Source organism: Anas platyrhynchos, chromosome 12, assembly GCF_047663525.1.
Source record: "Anas platyrhynchos isolate ZD024472 breed Pekin duck chromosome 12, IASCAAS_PekinDuck_T2T, whole genome shotgun sequence".
Lineage (NCBI taxonomy): Eukaryota > Metazoa > Chordata > Aves > Anseriformes > Anatidae > Anas > Anas platyrhynchos.
This window is the reverse complement of record NC_092598.1, coordinates 18,790,475-18,814,875: the sequence shown is the minus strand read 5'-3', so window position 1 is coordinate 18,814,875 and position 24,401 is coordinate 18,790,475. Positions and strand designations below refer to the sequence as shown.

Here is a 24,401-nt window from a genome sequence, read left to right as displayed (position 1 = left end):
TCAAATTACAATAATTATGTGCAGCTGCATGTATATTATTCTGAAAATTGAATACAGAACAGCTCAGACACTTGAGCCATGTGCAGTAGATCAGATTAACATGAATGATTAGGAATATCCTGATTTAAGTAGGTATTGAGTCCTGAGTCTAGATTTTCTTATCTCCACCATGCTGGGAAGAACACACTGGACACTGGAGTATAGCATAATGCACAAGCTCTTTTCCAGGTTCTTCAGACTCTATGAATAACTGCATCCTTACTCCTGTCCTATAAGACATTAGGAATGTTCTTAATGTTTTAATATTAGTGTGGTCCAGTTGACTTCAGTGGAATTGCCCATATACTGTGCATTTGAAGTATCAAATTTGTAATCTGGCTTCATGTTTTTTCTAACATTAATACTGTTTTCCTGACTTTTTGACTTCTGAAGTTTTGTCAATTATAAAAGTGGCTGTAGCTTGAATATCCTAGATTTTTAAAACATCATTGATCATCAATTATTGTGGGCTTAAAAATAATGCATATGTATTTCTTCCATTCTTTGAAGATGTTGCTAAATGAATCTGTGTTCTCTTTTTCAGAATGAATTAATTTTTATTAGTTCACATACAGGCGTATGTTTTAAGCTAATATTTAAGCTATAAGATAATGACATGTCATTGCAGCAAAACAATTGATTTCGGTATATTTTTCAATGCTTTTATAAAGCTTAGTACCAGTATGAGAACCAAAAACTCCAAGAGATTATTATATAATCAGCTTTATTCATGTATTGTTTTTTTCCCCTACTATATCTGTTAAATTGTCAAATGCCTGACTACAGAAGTGTTCATCTGGACAATCTCGTACCTCCTTTCACATCCATGCTACACAAATTAGCAGAAGGAACTCTGAAAGTTCTACATCTCCACTGTTTGCAATGCTCTGGTTATTCGCTATGTGAACTTCCTTGAGGGGAAAACGAGGAAAATCTTTTAACCAGATGGAAATGGGCATGTTGTTTTGTCTTAATCTAGACTGACATTTATAGGTCAGTTTTTCTAAGGTTGAAGGTTTAGGAGATGGATAGGCCAATCTAACAGATCACTGAGCTGGCACAAAAGGAAGTACAGAGCTTTGTCCTAATTTAAGAAGTAGACTTAGGTCATCAGAAACAGGTATTGCCCCTATTTATCTTTCTTTGTGTGCATGTTCATACTCTACCTTGCTGTAGGAAGCCAACAGACAATTTCCTTTAATTTAGCCAAGTTCTCAAAAATCAGAAAAAAATGGAAGAATAATGTGTATAAGAAGATGTAGTTAGGTACTGTGGAGGAAAGCCCTGGGTATGCTGAAATATACTTTATACTTTGTTATGCTACTACTGTGGTGTATCTGCAGAAGAGAGCTCTGAAAACATAATTCAAGAAGTGATTATAACTAATCAAGGCTAGTCATGCATGATGTATGTGTTTCTCCAGTGATAATGGACTGAAAATGAGTCACTTAAGTTTCAGTATTATGAATGCTAGACTCCTGGCACTCAAAACTCACACTGTAAGTCTATGTACAGTCTGTGTTTGCTTTCAGAATTAGAAATTAGTTCTCCTCTTTAATTGAAAGAGGTTTTCTTTTTGAAGAAGATATATAACATGAAGTCTGTGAGTAAGAACGGCAAATTATGGCCTACATTAGAAAATGTATATGTTTCATGTATTTAGGTAGCCTTGGTATTCTGCCTTTGTACAGTTCAAAAGACTTCTAATAAATGATAAATAGCAAAACACACTGTAGACCCAGGTCTTCACTGATATATATAAATTGATGTCTTTTACTGGTTCAAAGGCAAGATTTACAACAGCTTTAGTGTGGTCCCCTTCCCATATGGCTGGACTTCTGAAAAATTAATTTGTCCTGTAACCATTTGATCAAGTGGCTCTCCAGGCATCTGCTGAGTACTTCTGCAAAATGTCTTTGACATCTCCCATATGTATTGTGGGAATAATGAAGTTGTTGAAGTGCGGTATCTTCATGTTCCAACTCCAAAAGGCTACAGAGCTGTGATCTTGCACATCTCTGTAGTGCAGTATTTGCAAGAGTGTTGAAGTCTTCAGGGGCTTCGAGTAAGTAAAGGTAGAAAATAGTAACTATTCCTATTGTAGAATAATGACAGTGTGTCAAATAGTAGCTTAATGTAGCATTTCCATAGCAGGTTGTTGCATTGTGAGATTTCTCAGTTTTTTGAAGACATGCTTGATATTACAGCTGTTCTCAGGCTTTTTGTAATGGACCTTCATCCTGTGACTTATCAATGAAACATTTAGCAATCTTAGCAGGATTTTTGTGCATGAGGAACTGAATGCTTGATGTGGCATTTTAATTTGAACAAGTGTTATATGATGTAGGAAAAGAAAGCAACATTTTAATGTTGATATACATATTTTCATTTCATATTTGCAAGTAGTATTTATTAGCGTACTGCAGTCTTCAGGGGCTTTGAGTAAGCAGAGGTAGAAAATGGGAAGTATTCTTATTGTAGAATAATGACAGTGTGTGAAATAGAACTGGTTTTTAGAAAGGAATCCGTATTTTCCTTCAACTTTTACAGGAGAATAGTGTATTTTATAGATATAACAAGTTGGTTTACTGTATTTGAGTATCAGTGGTTGTTGCTGTTGAACAGCTAAACATTTAGCATTTGATATTTTCCATGAAGAAATGCTACAAATCATTAATGTACAGCAAGGTAAAAAGTTTGCTCAATCCCCAAGTGCTTCTTAGAGTATGGAAGAATTAAGGTTAAAGCACAGGCTGTATTTGCAGCTTTCTGCCAATTTGGTTGCTACAAATTTTTAGGTCAGGGTTGTGCAGCTGTTTGTCAACACTATAACAACTCCTCACACACAAAAGTTTGGGATTATGAATGATTATTTTCTGAATATTTTTTCTGTCTCCTTAGTGTTGCTTCCTTAATTACTTTTATATACTTTATATACTTTTATATACTTTTTATTAATTACTTTTATAAACAAAGTACCTAGAGCTGTCCTATTCAGAAAGTAAATGTTCTGAATGGTTGTAAGTTTTTCTGTTTTCCCCACAAATGGGTTGTAGCCCTTGTACTCTAAAGGATGCTGTAATTTTTCAGTCATGACTATCTCCGTGCGAACGTTGTTATCTGGACATGCTGATCCTCTGATAAACTATTTTATTTAATTTGTCATTTAGCAGTACTATGTAATTTTTATCCCAAATGAAAGATGGCAAAGGAAGGGAAAGTGTGGTTGTCTCAGTGGACAATCAATTTTAGAGAAAAATAGATATAAACTTTTAACTCCTTTCTTATGCCTTTTTTTCCTTCTTCTTCTTCCAAGGAATTACTGTGCTGATAAAGAAACTGTTACATTCTTTGTTATATTCTGTTTTCCTCTTACTCTACCCAGTTCTGAAATTTTAGGCTTTTCAAGCATCATTATACATGTATAGCAGTGTAACTGCTCATAAGAGTTGTTTTTCTTCTTTTCTTTCTTGTGTGTAGTTCAGTTTTGTTTTCCCCCAAATTTATGTAGTATCCAGATTTTGAAAAGTTAAGGTTTTAACATTAAAATATAACGCTTGAGACATGAGTTGAAAAATTGTGCTGAAATAAATCTTCTGTTAGTACACTATTAAGTCCTTGAAATACATAATGCCAGATGTCTAGCAGCAAGGTGAGAGCAGAAGTGCTTTTTCCAGATGGTCTCTGACATTTGAAGACAAACAAAAATGCTGAAAAGTACTTTTAAACAAAAGAAAACCAACCCAAGCCTTGCTGTATCATCAGTTTATTAAACAGATGTTAAGCACAAAACTAAAATCAAGAAGAGACCATAACTTTGAAAACTGTCAAAGATACTAAGTATTAGTCTGGGCTTGTATTACAGTCTGTCTGTTTCTGTGTGTTTATTTATTTATTTTTCTCCTCAGCTCTGTGGGGTTGGCAAAAGCGGCTTTAGAAGCAATTAATGGATTCAATCTCTTTGGAAATCAGGTAATAAAAATGTTTTTCTCTTCTCTCTTTTTTTTTTTTTTTAGCAGTAATAATTTACATTGAGGATCAGAGAAGATTTTAAAAAATATACCACATTTTGTTTGGTTCAAGCTTTAAAAAAAAATGGCAAACTGATTGCTACTGTTTCAAGTACAGAAATTGTCTGATAAAATAATTACTGTTCTTACTATCAAGAATTACTTCCCTTCTTAAGTTAAAAGACATCTAAAGTGATGACACTTTCTTCTGAAAAAGGACTATCTTGCCAAATGTTTTTTTCTTTTAGAATTGTATTTGTTGATTGTAATGTAGTATACCTTTACCTAGAAGCATGACCTTACTTCTGCATTATTTTTTGAAGTGCCTTTTGATCAAGAGCTTTAAACAAACTACTTCAGCATAATCTCACTGTTTCCAAGGTTTTAAATTTCAGTATGTCACATTGTGTTAAAATCTTTTCCCATTTTTTCATGCGGCTTGTATCAGTCAAGAAAGCAAGCCATTTCTTCAATTTTTATCTCTGACTTGTTTTCCCCTTCTACATGCATTTTTTTTCAGGTATCATACCTACAGTATATAGTTGAAATTAAGGAATCATCTTCCAAATGAGTAGCTTAGAAAATGTGCAAATGGAAGAGATGCATCATTGTTGTGCTACAGGTGTTTTTAATTAATTGAAAAGAAAGATAAGAGTGCAGCTGAAAAGAAAGTTAGATATCAATAAGGGCATGTAGAAACGGCTATAAACTTTCTGGTGAGGTGGTGTTTTGTTTTTTTTTTTTCAGTAAATTTTGTGGAAGGAAGGATAGGCCAGAAAGTGGTGAGCTGAGTCTGTTAAGCCTTCCAAATTGCACTGTTTTCTTGGAAGTTTACATCCTTTTCAACTTGTAGTTCATGTATCTTACTTGCATGCCCAAGTGGCTGCATTTCATAAGGAAGTTCATAAGAAGTTGATGAAACATGCTTTATCACTTCTTAGGTTTGAGTGACGTTCAAAATTTGGTCTAAAAGGCAATACGAGTTTACATGAATTGCCTATTTTTATACTTTTTTTTTTCTTTTTTCCTGTAATCAGGCAGTTGTTCTCTAACAGTCTATGATCCTTGGGTTTTTAATTATTTTATATCATGACTTTGATTTTAAGTACTGTTTCTATATTTTCTGAACAAAATTTCCATATATTCCTGCTGTTTTCAAGATAGGTTTGTTTGTTTTTTACTTCTTTTGCAATACGTATGGTCTGCTTTTGTCTTGTAAGTCAGATGGATCTGACCTTTAGATTGTGATTCTTGTCTGCTTCAAATATTCAGCTTTAAGAAACTTGGATAAATGAGTTGGTTTGCCAAAAATAAAATAATGCAAAGGAGAGAAGAAACAAATGGTAAATGGTGAACAAGTTGAATTCTCAGGTGCTCTCTGGGTCAGATAGTGAGTATAAGCTAGGTCTATTGTAAATGTGATGGGGAGATGGAAAGTTCAGATTACTTTCCAAGTTCATTTCTGTACTACTTGATTTATTAAAAAAAAAAAAAAAAAAAAAAAAGTTATTTGTCTCCATTTTTCTACTGGCAAAATGTAAGGTATGTATTGGAACAATCATATTAGAATTAATTTATATTAATTAACACACAATTATTAGCCCTTTTGTGACATGCTCAAATGTCCTTAACTGAAAAATAATCTGTAAAGCTTAAATATTGTTTACTTTGAAATTTTGCAGTCACGCAAAGCATATAAACACATAGCTGTATTCTGTTTGTGGGTGAGCTACATAGTACAGAAATACGGATTGTGTACAGATGTTACTTGTATATAATATTTTATTTCAGCATAAATTTATCTAGAAACTACATAGAATGAATTTAAAAAGCCTAATCTATTCTAGATTAACAGTTGCATTTGTATATTAACACTTGCTGTTAAACAAAACGTAGAAGTGACTTCTATGTACAGTCTGGTACTGCTGAAAACAGTAGGAAGCTTGTCCTTGACTATTGTAGTATTAGTATGCTTTGAAAATTCATAATAAAAATTTATCTTACACAACCCTTCATGAGCATACACCTTAGTGATAAGAATCTACTGGGTTTTTTTGAGGGGAGGTACAAGATTGTTGCAGAAAATGTGCTTGGATCTATAATTTTTTAATGTCAGTTTCTTGTTGTAATCTAGGACATACTGTAGTGTTCTGTATAACCTTGCCTCTGAGATGGTTTTTGTCTCATGCTGCTTGGCTTTAGCACTCTGAGAAGGCTCATGCCAATATACCTCAATTGTAAAGGACACTGCTACATTCCCCGAATATTGCATTTGTGGAGAAGAAAAATCTGTTAAGGTGTAGCACTGTTTTATACTAGCGTGAAGGCTTTCCAGATGCCATTCCACAGTTTTTTCACTCCCCTTGGACAAGCCCATCATTTTATTGCTGTGAGCTTTTTAAACCATGGATCGCATTCACCAACTAGTACTTCCCTGTTTACTATTCTCAATCATAATCATTTTATTTGTGACTGTACGTAACTACTAGTGAGGGTTTCTGCACTTCAGCTAACGTTATTACTCAGCATTCTGCATCTCTTAGAACAATTGGAAAGCTCAGGGACAGGGAGCTAGTTCAAGAAGCTCTTGAACTCTTGAAGCTCTTTCAAGCAACAAAAAGTTGCTTGAACATCTGAAAAAAAATCATTAAGATCTTTCTCATAGTGGACAAAAAGTACTTTCTTACAATGTAGTCACAGAAATAAAAATAAATATAAAAATTATTTTAAAAATATAAAAATATAATTTTTATTTATTATAATTTTAATTTATTCATGTAGTCACAGAAATAAAAATAAATAAATAAGTAAAATACAGTCCTGTTTTGACTGGAACTTTTTAGAACTATTGCAATGCATGGGTTGAAAAATGAAAGTTTTAAATTTAATTTTAAATTTTAAATAGACTTTGTTTTAAATCTTCTATTGATAAAAAAACTGTAGCACTTATTATTTTTAGACCTTTTTATTTTCTCTTAAGTAATAGTGCAGGATGTATCCCTGAATATGAGGGTTTCTGACTCTTAAAGACTTAATTTTTCTGGATATTTCTTTATTGTTCCTTTTTTTTTTTTTTCCTTGGACAACAGAGTTTTTCACTGTAGGTTATACTTCAGGGATATAATAATGGCTGTTTGCTTCTGAGTGGAGAAGTATGAAAATGGCCTCACACACACACACTGTTACAAAAAGACATAGCCATAGCCATAGGTGTAGTTTTGGTTTATTTCACTTCCTGAAACTGCTGCCATGTGTTAAGAAATAGGAGCTAGGAGCTTAGTTAGGAACTAAGGATCTTAGGTAGTGATCAGACATTATACGTACATTGTCAATATTTCAGAAGAAATATTTATCTACAATCTTTACCTTCCCAATAATCTCAAGCAGCAGTAAATGTGGCTGCTATATTTTTTTTTTCAAATGATATTTTACTGAATTCTGAAGTGGATGAATAAATTGCTGAAGCAAAGCAAGTTTAAATGCTCTGAGAATTTATTTCCAAGATACTTTGCATAAGCAGAAACCATTTTGACCTTCAGTCTGCAGCAGAGCCTGCCTTTGTGCTTAGCTCCAGCTGTGTTCCAATAGCTCTGAGAAATCCTGCTGAGCCCCTCAGGAGGAACTGCACCTGCAACTACACTTAGTGCAACCTGCACAAATCACTGGCGACAGACTGCTCAACGTTTCCATGCAGATTTTTCCACTCACACTGTGCATACAGGGAGAAACTAGTAAATATTTGTGTATATATCCATATTACTGTATCTCTGCTCTCACATGCTTGTATGCTGTATGTCTTGGAGTATCTCGTGATGGGGAAGTTGCCCTGTGCATTCAAGCAAATATCCCAAGAGGACATAAAGTTTACTTACTGGTTGTAGGTAATCATATTGAACTATTGCTTTCTCCTCCTCTCCAAGAAATACAGAAACTTTAAAAAAATAAATCCTATGAGAAATCGTGCTCTTTTTTTTTTTTTTTTTTTTTTTTTTTTTTTTAATGTAACAATGCACGGCTATATTTATGTTCAATTAATTGTATTGCAATCTTTGTTAGGTGCCAGGTAGAATAAAGAACAATTATGAACTGAGAAACAATTGGCTTTTCATGTACTCTGAATTTTATGTGCTTTAATATAAAGGAAGAGTTCATACATGGCTTTTAATGCTATTTGTTTATATCTTCATTATACTAGAATTATTTCTTAAAAAGCAGGAGTTATAAGCATAGGAATGCAGTCAAGGTGTAACCCTAACCGCTTTGTCAGCAAAAGGAGATTTATTTACACATCGAGAAGAGAATTTCTAATGTAACAAATAAATTGTCTCTTTACTTAATTTCTCATTATTTTACTTTAACATCCTATGCTAAACTTCTTAAATTTATTCCCAATCTATTGTGTATGTTTGAACAACAGCTATAAATCTACATGAAGTAGTTAATATGTATGGCTTTGGCATAGGAATTCAGATACGATCCTTACTTATGCAGTACTTAAATCCTTAATTGTAATTAATAGTAAAGATTCTGACATCACGTGAATGTCCAATTAAGAGATTATAACTTGAATAAATAATTCATAACCTCTAGTAGACAAAAACACATTGTTTTGTTTAAAATTTCAAGTTCTTCTATGTTTTTCAAAAAATTTTGGCTTTATTTTTAAAATATTTGAAAGTTCCAAGCATTTTCACTGTAATATTATGTTTCATTTTCTGATTAGTTGCCAGCTACTAGACTATTACAGCATAACATTATTAAAACAAAGAGCTGTTTAGTTTCACCAGCATGTGCCAACCTTTTTTCCTTTCTCCTTAAATTTCATGTTCTATTTAAAGGGCTGCTCCTGGTCTGTTATATTTGTGGATTTTGATGCTCATAACCGTAACAGACAGACCCTGTGTTCATTGCTACCCCGAGAGTCAAGGTCTCATGTAAGTAATTAAATGGAATTCACCTTAACGGTGTGTGGAGAAAATAAATGGGTATGAACATAATTCTTAGCTTTATGACAGCCAGTTTGTTCTGCTTAATAAGGATAGGAGTTTGTTGGGAAGGTGTTAAATTTTGGCTTCTTAAACATCACTGTGATGTAGATGTGTCTCTGAAGTGAAATCAACAGGGCATTCTTTATTAGAAAAATACTTAGGTTAGAATGTTAGCCTGTTGGTATCTTTCTAAATAATTTCAAAATAAAATTAAAAGTAATAGTGATCTGCAGTAAGTTAAGTAAGGCTTGCAGTTTTGGTGATTGTCTTGTTTTTACCCTAGTGGCTCAGTTTCCATTACAAATTCAGTGACTGCATTTCTGAAAGAGTACATTTCTTTTAGCTTTAATTTATTCTTTTGTATAGAAAGGAAGCCTTTAAGGTTGGCTTTTCAGTAATTGCAGAATATGGAGGATTTCCTGTTACTATAAGCCACTGTTGTAAGTAAGTATTTTATCAGTGAGTAAGTCTAAGTGACATAAGTACAAATTAATCAAAACCCGTCTATTTCAGTATTAGCATCAAAGGTAAATTTGTTCTTTGAAAGACGGTAATTTAATATGAGTGATAATGGAGTTCTACTGCTTTTTCATTCTGGGATCTAATAGCGTTTTGGTTCATGAAATGACTATTAATCTTCAGCATTAATAGTTTACTCATTGTATAGAAGAATCAAAGCAGAGTGATAATGCTGGATAATTAAAAGGCACTGTCAGCTAATTTTTTAGTTTAACATTAAACTATAACTAACTTGTAGTGGTGATATACTAGTTAATAGTTTTTGTTGTGTTTTCATTTTGTGATAGTTGCCAATAGTTCTTGAGAAATGCCACCTTTTTTCCTGAAATTATTCCCTTACTTCCTGAATCAAATCAAATAGGCTTGTTTGTTACAGCAGTTGGAGACAATTCCTGAAAAAGCTTTTCAGAAATGATGATTTAATCATAGTTACTTCTCAGCATTGCACCTTTATAAATTGTTTGGGATTCTTTTTTGTGTGTAGGATACCCAAATGTTTGATTTTCTTCCAGGAATAAGCTGGAGGCTATTTTTTTTGCTTCTAAAAACACAATGTTCCACAATATGTTCATTTAATATCAACCGATAGTTATCAGTTGTAACAGATTATCAACTCTAAAGTAGGTCAGATTTTGAGTCAAATGAGTTCTTTGTCTTTCAAATCATGTATCTGAATATTGGGTTTATGGTTTATTCTTAAACATTTTAGAAGTCCCATTTTGCAAGTTACTTCAGTATATTACTACTGTGATTTTGATAAATATAAGGTTGTTTCAAATGTATATTTTACTCAGTAGGTTAAATAGTCTTTGTGCATCAAATAATTTTCAGAGATTTAATTAAACTTATGACTTGCTATTTTCTCCTTTCCTTCTGCAGAATACTGATGCAGCTCTTCTGCCCTGTCTCAGTTATCCTGCATTTGCTTTGGATGATGAGGTTTTGTTCAATCAAACACTAGATAAAATTATTAGGAAATTAAAAGGAAAATATGGGTTTAAAAGATTCCTGAGGGATGGATACAGAACAGCACTGGAGGATAAAACACGGCGCTATTATAAACCAGCAGAAATAAAGGTACTTGGTGTATATATATAGGGGCAAGTTTCGGTTTTCTGAAGTGTTTAGGCCATACTTAAAAAAATAAAACAGATATTGCACCTTTAGTACTCGCAGTTTGAATTGCACAGCGATTCCCAATTGTTTCAAATGAAGGAGAGATGCATTTTGTAATTTGGCATGTGCAGTTTTGAGAGATTGCTAAGTCAGCAAGTTAGTCGTTGATTTGTTTTGTAATGAATGTGCTTCCATTTACATTTAGGGTATAGTTGATTTCACATAACAAATAAGAAAGTTATTTATCATTTTATTTAATTTCACAGCTGACTAGAGTCAGAGTGTATAGAAAACAGTTTTGCTTTTGACCACAGTGTTTATCAGTAAAGGTTATCTAAATGAAAATTTACTATTTTTACTCCCCAATAGTTTCTCTGTGGAAAATAAAACATAGATTATATAAATACTCTGCTTGAGAATGAGCCATATGTAAAAGCACAGTTGAAATGCCTGTAGAATTAAGAGGCTGTAAGCTAAATGAAAAGCTGGTGTCCTAAAATGTTTTCACTTTCATCTTTGTCTTTTGTTGCTTTGAAATAGTTCTATAGGATATGCAAATGTATTTCCTGAAACTGAAATTTGGATCTGAAATAGCTGATGATTTTTTCTTCTTTTTTAGCTTTTTGATGGTATTGAATGTGAATTCCCTCTGTTCTTTATTTTCATGATAATTGATGGTAAGTATGGCTTTTTGTCTTGTTTTATAAAGGCATTACAGGCCCTTAGATGAAGAATACAAAATAATTTTTTGTCCTGCATATACAAGCAGTGTCTGCTCTAAGGAAGACTCATTGAAATTTCTGCCTCATGGGTTAAAAACCAAAAAAAACAGGACAACAGGAGAAAAAAAAAAAGGACAAAACCAAAAAACACCCATATTTCAGCATTTGTAACTTGAACTCTGTTCTTACAATATAACTCAATATACATTTTGCAGAAGCTTAAATCTATGACATTCACTTTTGCATTGCTTTTTAAGTCTTAAAGACTTCCACAGTATCAGTACTTCATAGCAGCACATGAGAGAAAAAGAAGTAGAATAGAGAATATAATGACAAACTGAATGTTGTCACAGATATTTTCAAGTTGATTGTTCTGGGGTAAATGAAACAGAATTTAGAAGATAATAAAGCAAAGCAGAAGGCCTAGTTGCTCTTTTTAGATGCCTTTGCTTCCTGGCTATGTTTTTACATGTAGCCAGTTGGTCTGATGAATAAATAAATACATCCACAACTGACAGACCTTGTCTTGAGGTTAGGAGACATACTAGAAAAGTTCACAGGATGATTTCAGGATGGAAGCCAGAACTCAGACAGAAGGAAGGTCAGAATAAGAAAATCAGTAAGGGTTACAGCCATCAAAAAGATTCATGCGTCTTTCAGCTTTGTAAATGGATGAAAATCTGGCCATATTTCTAGCAGCTGTTTTTGCTCTTCAGTGTGTGAAATAGTTTTCAAATAAAGATTGCGAGAGGCATAGAAGTCTGCTGTCTGCCTTGACTCCTGTGTGCTCACCCATAGATTAAAATATTTTGTTTGAACATGTAATAAGGTTTCACAATTGATTTTTCTGAAGGAATGCTTGACTTTTTTCAAAAGGAGTGAAGCCCCCAAGAATACGGGAGAAAGGCATTGACATTTTATGCTGCCCACTTAGAGTTTTGGGAAGAACAAAAAATACAGTTATCTTTAACTGAAGTTAGTTTCTCTACTTTTCTTGTGTTATAAAGTACAAAATACATACCTTGCAAATATTGTCCTAGTGTTTTTTTGTTTTGTTTTGTTTTGTTTTGTTTTTTCCCCGTAGCTCAATTTAAGCAAATAGAACAATTACATCAATGATTTTGTGCATTTGCATCCAAATCCACAAGCTTCATTAATGCAAAATTTGAAGTGCATACAGAGAGACTTAAATTGCAAAAATGGCTAAACTGTTTCTAATAAGATGTTCTGGTATGTTTGTTTTTGATGAATGAGTTACTAGTTTGTGGTTTTCTTTTGTCTTACTTTTGCCTTTCAGAAATAACAATTCTTAAGATACAAAAAGACTGCTTTAGTACTAATTTCTCTTTGGGATGTTTCTCAAAAGGAAATTGTTTAGGACTTTGTAGATAGTAGATATGCATCTGTAGCTGCAAGGAAGGATTGAACTAAATAAATCAATGTGTGTTTGGGGGGGATAACAAGTATTTGAATAGTGTTTTCGAAAGCTTTTTTAAATTTCTACTCAAATCTGGAGATTATGGTGGTTTTGTAGGATAAGGGAAACATGGAAAGAAAGGACATGCACAAGAGTGAAAGATGAAAAGTTTGACTTCTTTCCCTTTAAATGTTCAAAAACATTTCTGTTTATAAAAAACATTACTCTTATTTATCAAGTTCATCCAAGTTTTCCTTGATGAGCGGAAATGCTTTTGCTATTTTTGATGCATCTTTTCATGTAAGAACTGAGCACTGGTCATAATAGTATTCATCAGACGAATTTTGAGATGAGTAAATTCTACTAGAAAAATGTTTAAGATGCTGGTACTTCCAAACTTAACACTTTTTCCCCTAAAGCATCATCATAAAAGCTTGACTGTGTATTCAGCATCTCAAGATGTGTCACCTGTTCTTAATCTCTATCATGTTAAAATTACTCTGTCTACATAACTTATCAATGTAAAGATTCCATATAAATATCTTTGGGGGGAATTTTTCAATTTACTTTTTCAAGTTCCTATTGTATTGATTTATTGGGAGTTCTAGACAATTCATTTTTAGATAATTTTGAAACTCTGTCCTGAATATTTAGAAACAGCCTATGTGTCTCCACCCTGGCATACAAACTCTGCTTCTTCATTCTACCATAATTAAGGAAGTTATTTACAGCTAGCTGGGCTAGTTGTCTGAGATCTAGTCCACTTCAGAACCTCTATAAGTTCACAGCTTTACTCTGTGATGTAATTTGCAATTGATTTCAGTTTAAGCTAATAAAACAATGTCTGACTCATGATCCCTGTGAGATTTAGCTGTGGTAATAAGCGAGCAGTTAGTTTAGTGTTGTACTTTTTCATGAACAATTTAGTCTGTAGGCACTGCACCACAGAACAATAAACGCTAGATTTTTCTTTTATGAACACTGAATTCACAGAACAGTTATTTCTTTAATTGAATTAATTATTTTTTGTTTGTTTTTGTAGGTGTTTTTAGAGGAAATTCTGCACAAGTAAAAGAATATCAGGATCTTCTGGATCCTTTGCTTCAACATACATCTGAAGGTATTATTTGATAATTGTTCTTTCAAAACACTAATTTTTTCTTGTCTGAAACTATAAAAAATACTTACTCTGTTAATGGACATTGCAGTAAACAAAAAGAGAAATAATATCACTGTTTCATGATAGCAAAATACTAATATTGAAATAATCTCTTGCAAGCATTATTTCGATTGTTTGACCATTTTTGGCCAACAAGTTGTCTAGTACTGAGGTGACTGTTACATGAAGGGAGAAAACCCAAAGTGTTCTGCTCTAATGCAGATTTCATTTCTTTTGGGTATGGTTTCTTATCTGTACTGCATTTATGTTTCAGTGGAAACACTTTTGTATAGTACAGATGGTGTATATGTTCTAGGAAAAAAATTCTGTGGAAATGTTTGGTGAAAAATAAAGTAGTTTACTGTAGTTCTGGGTTTCTGACACTGATTGTGGTTTTGAGAGAAAATGATGAATGACAACAGTCTGTCTGTTCAAATAGCTACCTGGATAACACTTCAGCTTTATTAGGGGAATACAATCAAATAATATTGGAAATAGAATTTGATTTATTTACTTACTGTACTTATTTTAAAACTCCATAGGGTGTCCTGTTGTACCCAAGTATTACTATGTGCCAGCTGATTTTGTTGAACTGGAAAAGAAGAATCCTGGCAGTCAGAAACGATTTCCTAGTAACAGTGGACGCGATGGGAAGTTTTTCTTGTGGGGACAGGCAGTTTACATCATTGCAAAGCTCTTGGGTAAGAGGCTGAAGAAATTCTATCAGGTTTTGACTCATCATAAAGGATATTTATCTTGTTAATGTTTTTCTTGAATCTGAACAAACATACAGGCTTGAATTTCAAAAGGACTCCGGGTAGTATGGGTAGCATGTGTGTCTTCTGCTTTGGTACATATGTGATGGGCAAAAATTGCCTTTTGTTCTTCACGTTGAAGTTTAATGCTGCATGAAGCATGATATGAAGTTTACTGATATATTTTATAGAATACTGAAAATCTTCTAAACACAATAGCCTTCTCATTTGTTGTTTTTTTTTCCTGACATTCCCTCGTATTTTGCATGCAGTAATGCTGTTTTTCAAGAGAATTTCTTTGTTGCTTTGGTTGAGGAAGTTTGCAAGCTTTCACAATAGGGTCTCTGTTGTAGAAGAAGAGAAAATAATGCCCGGCCACTAGGCATACAGCTGTTCCATGCAATTGAAAATTCTTTTTTTTTTCATTTACTGGCTGCCTTTTCTTATATTTTTTACATGCATTTTCTTGATTCTGTGCTCCCTAGAAATAAGGTATGAGTTTTTAGGATTTATTTTTTTTTTTTAGAATAGACCAAATTTGGATTCCAGTAAATATGCATTTCTGATAATGGCAATGAACATACACTGAGTGCTTATTTTTAAATAAAAGTGTAAATATTTAAAAATAGCTTAAATTTCATATTATTCTGTTACTACTCATCTTCAATAGGAAATAATTCTGACTACATATGTAAATTTCTCAGCCGTGTAAGTCAATTTAAAAAATAGAGGAGATAGAACAAGAATTCTGGGAACAGCTCTTGCTTTTAAGTACTATTAGGCAGAGGCCATTGGTCTTGCAGTTGTTTGGTCAATCAATTTTATAGTGTCATCAGTACTGCAAATAATTTAAGTAGCATGCATGCCTTTAGCCAGCATGAGAAGTCTGATTACATGCATCTGAAAACAGATGACTGTTTTCCTTAAAATGTGTTTTGATTACTGATGGGTTAGTATATTAATAAATTCTACATTTTAAAATCATTTGTTTTTTTAATGATCTAGCTTGTTTTTTAAATGCAACCACCTGGACGTAGCCTGTAATTCTGCAGGAAGAGTCCAGAGCAGGGAGCTGGGTCCTTCCCCGCGGGAGCCAGGCTGCATTCTGGCAGCAGGTGGCTGGGGGAGAGGCTCACAGGATCTGGTGGCTCAGAACCGCTGGCACAGCTCCCAACAGCAGCAGGCTCCTTCTTGGCTTCTTCAGTGCACTGCCCAGCCAGAGTGCCCTTCACTGCCTGCCCAAGCGTTTGCTTTCCACTGCACCATCTATTCAGCTCCCTGCTCCTGCCAAACACTGATAGGCCTGAGCCAGGATGTATTTTGAGTTTATAAACTGCTGTCTTAATTTACTGCACAGCATAGTATTCAGAAACTTATTCATTATCCAGATGTTTATTTTTATTGGAGTAGTTAATTCTCTTTCAGGAAAAAGTTTAAAATCATGGAAGTTTAGGTTGCTTTCCCAACCCCTCCTCCTCTCTCCCCATACCCGTGTATGGGTACTCTCCATATCAAATAATAGGTTTTTATTAAAAAGTGAAGCACTCTTTATAAGTACTATAGTACTCTAACTACATGTAGCAAGAATGATACTTGAATCATAAGTTTGAATGTGATTTTGTAGACTGCCCTTTTGTCGTGTAAATCGCTGATCTAAAACAAAGATTACAGCAGCAAGACTGACCACATAAAATGCTTGCATGCCTCCTTCACTGAAACTGCAGAAAGCACTCAAGTCATTCTGTGTTTTTATTATCATCGACTTTCAGCTGACAAATTAGTAAGTCCTAAAGATATTGATCCCATCGGACGTTATGTACCTCCACAAGATCAGCGGAATGTTAGCATGAGATTTTCAAACCAGGTAAGCCTAACCTTAGTATTACAGTGTTTTTGCTGAAAACATTATTGATGTATTGTGCATTCTTCTAATATTAGAATGAAAGAAAGTACTAGGAAAATTCAAGATTGTGTGTACATTTGCTTTATAGATGGAGAATTACTTCTAAAAGGAAGATTTTAACATCTAGGGTTTTTGGGAAGTGGTATGTTTGCTTTCAAATTAAGTGATAAAATCAAAATGATACATATTATAAGTTTAAATAGCTGCTAGTAATTGCATTTCTTTGAGTTGTAAGATGTTGTGGTTTAACGTGGTCAGAAAGGCAAGAGAAAATTTAAGTTTTTTTATAACTTCCAGTTACTTACCACCACTTCAGAGTTTTGAAGTATTATTTCTGTTTAGAGCTCCTAAGAGCTACAAGTATGAAATTCTTTTTTTGGTGTATCCATGTGTTCCTGAATTTGGCTTAAATCCACGGCAGGAATGAGTGCCCAGGGATGGGGAGTGCTTGGAACCTCGTAAAAAAAATCTGCAGTAAACAGAATAAAAAACCAAAAACCAGGTATATATGTAGAGGACTTCTTTTATTAAAGAGTAAGAACTGGATGTATGAAAATGTGCAATTAAAAGAAGTTTTTTGAGCCTTTTTTTTTCCTCAGTATGAGAAATATATATCTGAAAAGTTTCTTTTTCAGCACTTTGCATTTGTTATTGAAGCATAAAATATTAAATACTGCATATTAAGTAAGGTGCATATAAGCCTACAAAGGCAAACTCACCATGAAAGCCGTTGTTGTTGGCAAGTAACCTTCCTTTCTCTAAAAATTACCTCTGCAGAGTCAGAGATTATTTCAATATTTTCACTAATAACATGAAAGAACTGTGTTGTTACCTAATTTACTTCAAATCAGTTGTTTCATCTTAAATTTTTGTTTGGTCCCAGGTGTAAAATAAACTTTTTAAAGGAATTTAAAGCTTTGAAAGAATTTCAAAAATTTCAGATACATTTTTTCTTATATTTGAGAAACTTCCTACATTACTGACTTGTACAACACTACCAATGCTTCTAAATGTGAACAAGTGGAAAAATACTACAGCCATCATCACGTTTTCTTCCTGGCTGTCCTTCTGATATGGGCCACGTTTTGATTTGATACATACAATTGTTCAATGTATTTTATTATTTCTGGTCTTTTGTGTTGCTCTTTTCTCAACGTTTAGCAGTATTGATAGAGGAGCTCTGTGCCAAGCTATCACTATCATTAGTTACGGAGGAATTCTTTACTCTGTCCTTTTGTGGATGTAAACCTTGTGGTATTGCTGTATTGAACTGCCTGTACAAGCTGTTGAGCGTAAAGCATGAGATGAGCCGCATATACATGTAAGCCTGTAGTTTCACGCTGGAGAAGTACAGTTAGGAAAGTTTAACTGTTCTGGTCATTAAGATCGCTCAATTAATTCAGCTTTCGTAATGTTACCCCTTCACATTTCTCTGTTCACCACTTAGTCTGATATTACTCTAGTTACTCTAGTCAGAAGAGAAAGTGCCATATTCTAGTCTTCTATTTTTCCATATAACCTTTTGAAAATTGACAGCACTGATATGCTCTTACCATTTTAACCTCTGCTAAGGTTTTGCAGTCGTTGCTGAGGCATATTATACAGGAATGTAAGGATGTTAATGTAACTGTGCTGTAGCTACTAGCTCGAAACAAAGAGAACAAAAGAAACTAAGTAGTAACACTAAGGATGTATAATGATTCCTCTAACATTGAAATTCACTTAGAATTTGTTCTGAAATGTATTTTTGTTTTTATTTCTATAGTAGAAATATACAATAACAAATCCAATAAACAAAACAATTTTTTTTGAACCAGCCGTTAATATGTTGGAAACATTTTACCGTACTGAAGAGGCTATACCGTAAGGTTTGCTGCATATAAACTCTGGTCTCTGAAGGGCTGCCCTTCCTGTAGAATATGGGCCTACAGGCACACAGAAATGTGGTCTGATTGAAGGACCTCAGTGGTTGTTTGGAAGGGAGTTTTATGTAGAGTTAATACATCGAATGTCAATATATTAATGCTGTGAATGGATCACTCAGCCTTCAAAATCTGATAAAAAGAGGGCAGTCTCATTTGCTGTGGAAAATTGTGGGATCAAATGAGCAGTATATTAAAAACTTAATGACCGCTAATACTAAACTACCTATTCTATTTATAATTAAAAGGAAATGTTTTTTCTCATACTTTAATGTCCCTCCTGAATTTATGTCTCAGTTTTCGGAAAGAGGTCTCACTGTGTTCCATTTTGGGGAAGTACCAGTGTGGTGCTGCAGCAGGATTCTCTTTGCTAGCTCTAGACTGTGTTCCAAAACATAATGGAGTCTGATGGCAATCAGAGAGTTCCTCCTTTGCGCTAGTAATTTGCTTTGTAAGGCTAACTGGTCAGTAGCATTTCAGTGTAAATACCTTTCAAGTTAAAAAAAAAAAAAAAAAAAAAGGCAAAACAAACAAACAAAAAAACAACAACAACAATGCAAAGCATGGAATCATCCATGCTCCATTTACTTTACTGAAAGAAGATAATGCAGGGCATTCTCTTTCAGCGGGGACAACTCTTCAAAACTTCGTTGCTCTTAGAAGAGCTGTTTTTGTTGTTCCTGTTCAATATCTCCATATCCAGAAGAGATTATAAGTTTCATTTGTTGCATTCTCTTTTGGGAGAATTTGGCATATATGAGGGTCTGCAGTAGTAACAATAACATATGAGAAATGTCATGAGTTGGGGTGAGGATTTTCTGTTTTTGTTTTGTGTTTTACTGGAGCATATGAAAGCTGATTTATTGCCATCATACTAAATTTGAATTCAATAAAAATGATGTTAATAAATTGCAAGGTTAGACTAATTGATCTTCTGGGTTAATGTGAAATATAAGTATAGAGCTTCAATTAATTCATGACATTGTCTGTCAGCATGCTGTGAGTATGTCCTTTTAGTGTTTTGCTTTGTAGACTTAATTTGTAAAGACTTCACTTATGTTATTGGAAATGAAAGTTAATGCCCCCTGGTGACATTGGGAAGGGAATAGTCAAAATTGTGAACTGTTTATTATTTTCATTTATTTATTATTTTCAGGAAACCAAGTAACATACGTAAAAAAGGAAATAAAATTGCAAAGTATAGGTAGGCTGGAATGTGTTAGAATCTTTCAGCTACCTAAATTATGCTCAGGTTTATAGAGTGTCTAATTTTGATGGTTTAAAGATTATCGTGTTTAATGATTTTTTTCGTAATGTTGCTTATAAGTATATTCTTTCCTTTCATTCGTGTTAACTTCAGTAGGCTATTGTATTAACACAATTCTGAGATGGTTAAACATTATTCTGGAATTTATGGCACACCTATGTCCATATTGTATTTCATTAGTGAGGTTTAGTCTGTTAGTAGTATTGACCATAAACCATTAAGCAGTATTTAGATGCTTTCAGAAGCAGATGTATTCTGTATCATTTGTAGTTTAGTAGCAGCAAGGTGGATTCTTTGGCTTAAGTACAATTTCTTCTGTTGCGTTCTATTTCTGTTTTCCTCCTATTGCTCCATATGCTTGGAAAGCCCAATAGGTACCATTCCAATCTGTGTTCTTGAATAATATGTCCACTTCTTCTCACATGTTCAAAATGAATGGATTTTTTTCAGAGTTCTGAGATTTCCTGGGAATTTGTGCAGAAAAGCATATAGCGATAGCATCTGTCCAGTGAGGCTGCAGCAAAAGACTGATATTGAGCTGCTTTCTCTTCCAGTGCCAGGAATGGAGTCAGGGGTTTTCCCTTCAGCCTGCCTCTGACAGTTTATAACCTTGTTACAAACCATGAATTTTTTGGAGAGCAAGCAAAACTAATCTGTCTTTTACCTTTGTCTTCTGAAAACACCAGGGTGTATTTATCATTTGCACAGCATGCAGGATGTAGTTGAAACGGATCCTTCTCCCCACCATCCAATGTGAAAATGCAAGGCAGAAGGGTGCAGAGGGGGGTCTGTTACAGTGTCCTAGGGAGACAGTGATTGATGTGTCAACAGCAGTTTGGCTTGGGTTATTACACAAATGTGAAATAGCACACATTAAAAAACTTTTAACAGTAGGATTTAGGTAGTGGACTTATTTAGGACTTTAATGTTTTTCTATATCTTTTTTTTTAATACATAGCGCAGTGTGTCACTATCACTAATGAAAAGGGTGCCACTATTCATGAATAGTTTGTCTGTTACTTTATCTGTGTTTTTTCTAGAATACTTAATACTTGTGATCCTTCAGGTCTTTACGTGCTAAGTGACAATGAATGCAGCTCTTGCTTTAACATTTGTCCATAATACTTTTTTCAAAGTCAGGCAGTTTTTACACAATCAAGTCTTCTCAAATAAAGATGATGGAAGCAGCAAGTCTTCTCAATAACAATTGCAGTAGGTGTTGATAAATTAGTTTGTCTAGTTCATCAATCCGTGAAACCCAGCACACAATAAATAGATTTGAATGAGATATTAAGGGATCAGCAATTCATTAAACTGTTTTCTGGCCTGAGTATTCATTTCTATAGATATAATTATGCAGCAAATACAGAGATTTAGTCATACAAAAGCAGGGTGCGTTTAGAACCTGGTTTTTAGCCTCATAAGCCTGTACTTAGCTGCCATGAATACCTCTGAGGCTTTCTTTCTGACTTTTAGTTCAAGACACATTCATATGAATCTCAGGTTTTGACATGATGAAATTAGAGTAGGGAGGAAATGATAAAACCACATGGGGAAGTCTAATTCTGAGTGGAAATCCACTGTGAAATCCACAGGGAAATCCAAAGTGTCTACTTTGTTAATGACCACCTTTTGTTAAGTTAATAAAAAGTATTTGCTTTTATTTAGGGACAATACCTTATAACCAGATTTGGTGATGTGCCAGTTGTGCAACAGATGCATTTGCTCAATTATGGACCATGTTAGAACCACCACTTACTGGCTGCTATAAATGAGGCATGACATTGAATGCATCTGTATGTGAGAGGCATTAGTACTGGTACCACAGAAGGACATACCCCTGTGGAGATTCAGAATACAGATTTATGTTCAGCTGGTTACCTAGTCCCACTCTTTGAGATGTAGTAATAATTAAGCAAGCTGAGTCTTAACTTGAAGACTGCTCCCAAGTTAGATCACAGGCTGCATACAAATCAAAGCAGTCTTGCAGGGAGCTGCCTCGCTCTCTGGGGAGTTGTTCCTCTTTATTTTAAAATTTCAAGACACTGATTGTGGTAGAGAACTGGTTTGTGTTTTATTAGTGTTTGTATAAAAGAGATCGATAGCATGATTAACTGATTCTGAGAGGAACATCTGTTAATGCCACTTGAACTTTTGATTTCTTAATCTGATCTGTTTGTGCACATCTTTTATTCATGTGGCAAAACCACCAGCATTTTTAGCAGAAATATAGTGTGGATGTACTTTTGGGAACATGTTACCAGGAATTACTTCTGTAAATCCCAAAGATCTAACTTGATATCAAGGCTCATAGGTGACTGAACAAGGAAGTGTTCACTCCAAACTTTTTGCTCCAAATTAATTCATCTATCCACCTATCTGCGCAGAAAATGCTGCATTTCTATAGGATCAATTGATAGAAGATGTATTTAATTTTTGTCATTCGTGTTCTGGTAGTATCTAGACAAAAGTAGGCATAAAACAACACAAATTCCTTAGGAACAAAAATGTGCACTCTTTTTAGTTCTTTTGATTTTTTTTTTTCAACCATGTTCAACTACAGAGAATAAATAAACAGGGAATAACTCAGACCTGTCATCTTTTTAGCTAGTAATGCATATTGCCACTGAAAAGAAAAGCCATTTCAAGACCCATGATGTTGATTTTTTTTATTTCATCCAACATACTGAATTTATTCATATTTGCATGACTTCCTGATTTAATGTAAAATACCATTTCTTACTTCAAACATAGAATTATCTGTTATAAACAATGCAAGGAAATGCTGTTATCTCCTGTTTAACATAATACATCATATATATGTATATAAAGTGTATATTATGTGTAATTTTATATGTGTAAATATAACTCTTACTAGCTGTGAGATCAAAGTATTTCAGAGTAGAGGTTTGAAATCAGTTCCTTATTTTAAAATGGATACTATCAGTTACCTGTTACTTCCCTCTTTACAAAAATATGTATCAAAGTATTATGTTGCATCATGTGGAAGGAAATATATTGATTGTACAACTTACAAATTTTTGTATAAAATGAAGTATTTCTCCTACATCGTTTTTTAAATATAAAATATATATATCTATAGTGGAAATGAATACCAGAAGCTTCTTTGTTATTAATTCTTCAACATGCATCTTGCAAAGTATTACTGACAGGACAATCTTACCATAGTTCTGAGACTTACAAGTTTTAGTTTGTGGTGGTCTTTAATTTTGTTTACGAAATAAGAAAAACAATGCAGAGATCTCTGTCGTGCTCATGAATTGTTCAAATAGACATTGCCCCTGTTCACATAATATCTATCAAAATAGTAATGCAAATAATTACTTTTTCACTGTTTTCTAGGGTCCTTTAGAAAATGATTTGGTAGTGCATGTGGCCCTCATAGCAGAAAGTCAACGGTAGGTATTTGCTTTTACTAAGAATATATACAGTAAGTAAGTGCTGAACAACATACATCTTAAATTTGCTAAAGGTATTCAAGGAAGTGTTGAATTTCATCCTGCTACTCATCTATCTGACGCCAAGATAATTGCTAAAGCTAAGACTACTTTTTGATTGTACTTGTTATTGTTTTGTTTGTAGCCTACAGGTTTTTCTGAACACATATGGAATCCAAACTCAGACTCCCCAGCAGGTGGAACCAATTCAGATATGGGCTCAAAAAGAACTTGTCAAAGTAAGGAACTCTGCATTGAAAATTATCTATCTGTCTGTCTGTCTATCTCTTGTAAGAAAATTAGTTTATATCAAACCGTTAGAATTGTATCTCCTTAGATTTGTTATCTACCTTTTTTTTTTGTGTGTGTGTGTGTGTGTGTGTGTTATTCTAATTCAGTTGTGTATCGTGATATGCCAGTACTGGTCAGTTATACATGCCTAGTTAGATCTTTCAGTGAAGCACTGAAGCCCAGATATTACCTGATTAGGCTTATTACCTGAGCTACTCTCAAAAAAAAAAAAAAAAAAATATGAATAATGCAGTAGACTAAGTGAAACTTGATGGACAAACAGGCAAATGCATAACGGTCAAAGAATATAAATATAAGAATAGAAAATAAGAAGAAAGAATATAATGGTCAAAGAGTATATGGCAATAGGCATAAGCCATCATACAATTTGATAGTACGGCCTTTATAAAAAGCATTATACAGTCATCTTTAACTGTTTCTTCTACAAGTCTGCTGCATTGAGTATATCCAGGAAGTTTGGTGTTTAAATCCTTCTTGCTTTATCCCTTTGCCTCAGTTTACGGTCAGATCTGTGGCCAAAACTGCTTGGGTGAAGGGAATTTTCAGAACCTCCTTCATCCCCTGTGAAGGCTTCAGATTTTTCTTTTTCTGTACAGGCATGTAGTCCTGTGGCAGAGTACTGCCTCCCCTCGCTTCCAAGAGCTGTCCCTGTTAGTCCTTACTCGTACTAAGCCTCACTGATAATGACAGCTTAGATGCATCTGTTCAAGTAGCTGTCATTGCCATATGAAGCCAGTAGTCAAAGGTGAATGGCATTTACAGGCCACACTGATCCATTTCAGCATTCTCTTAGCACTACCAAGACCTCTTTTTG

General features: G+C 33.9%; 1 protein-coding gene across 6 annotated transcripts in view; it reads left to right on the top strand.

Moving 5' to 3' along the window:
* PHKB (phosphorylase kinase regulatory subunit beta) overlaps positions 1–24,401 on the top strand; it is a 76,340-nt gene that overhangs the window by 27,586 nt on the left and 24,353 nt on the right. For all 6 annotated transcript variants that reach the window (XM_038185611.2, XM_038185615.2, XM_038185612.2 and 3 more), the window contains 9 exons: positions 3,948–4,011; positions 8,888–8,983; positions 10,436–10,633; positions 11,292–11,349; positions 13,854–13,931; positions 14,513–14,671; positions 16,495–16,589; positions 23,181–23,236; positions 23,421–23,514. In XM_038185611.2, coding sequence (XP_038041539.2) covers positions 3,948–4,011; positions 8,888–8,983; positions 10,436–10,633; positions 11,292–11,349; positions 13,854–13,931; positions 14,513–14,671; positions 16,495–16,589; positions 23,181–23,236; positions 23,421–23,514 — 898 coding nt within the window. The remainder of the gene's footprint in view (positions 1–3,947; positions 4,012–8,887; positions 8,984–10,435; positions 10,634–11,291; positions 11,350–13,853; positions 13,932–14,512; positions 14,672–16,494; positions 16,590–23,180; positions 23,237–23,420; positions 23,515–24,401) is intronic.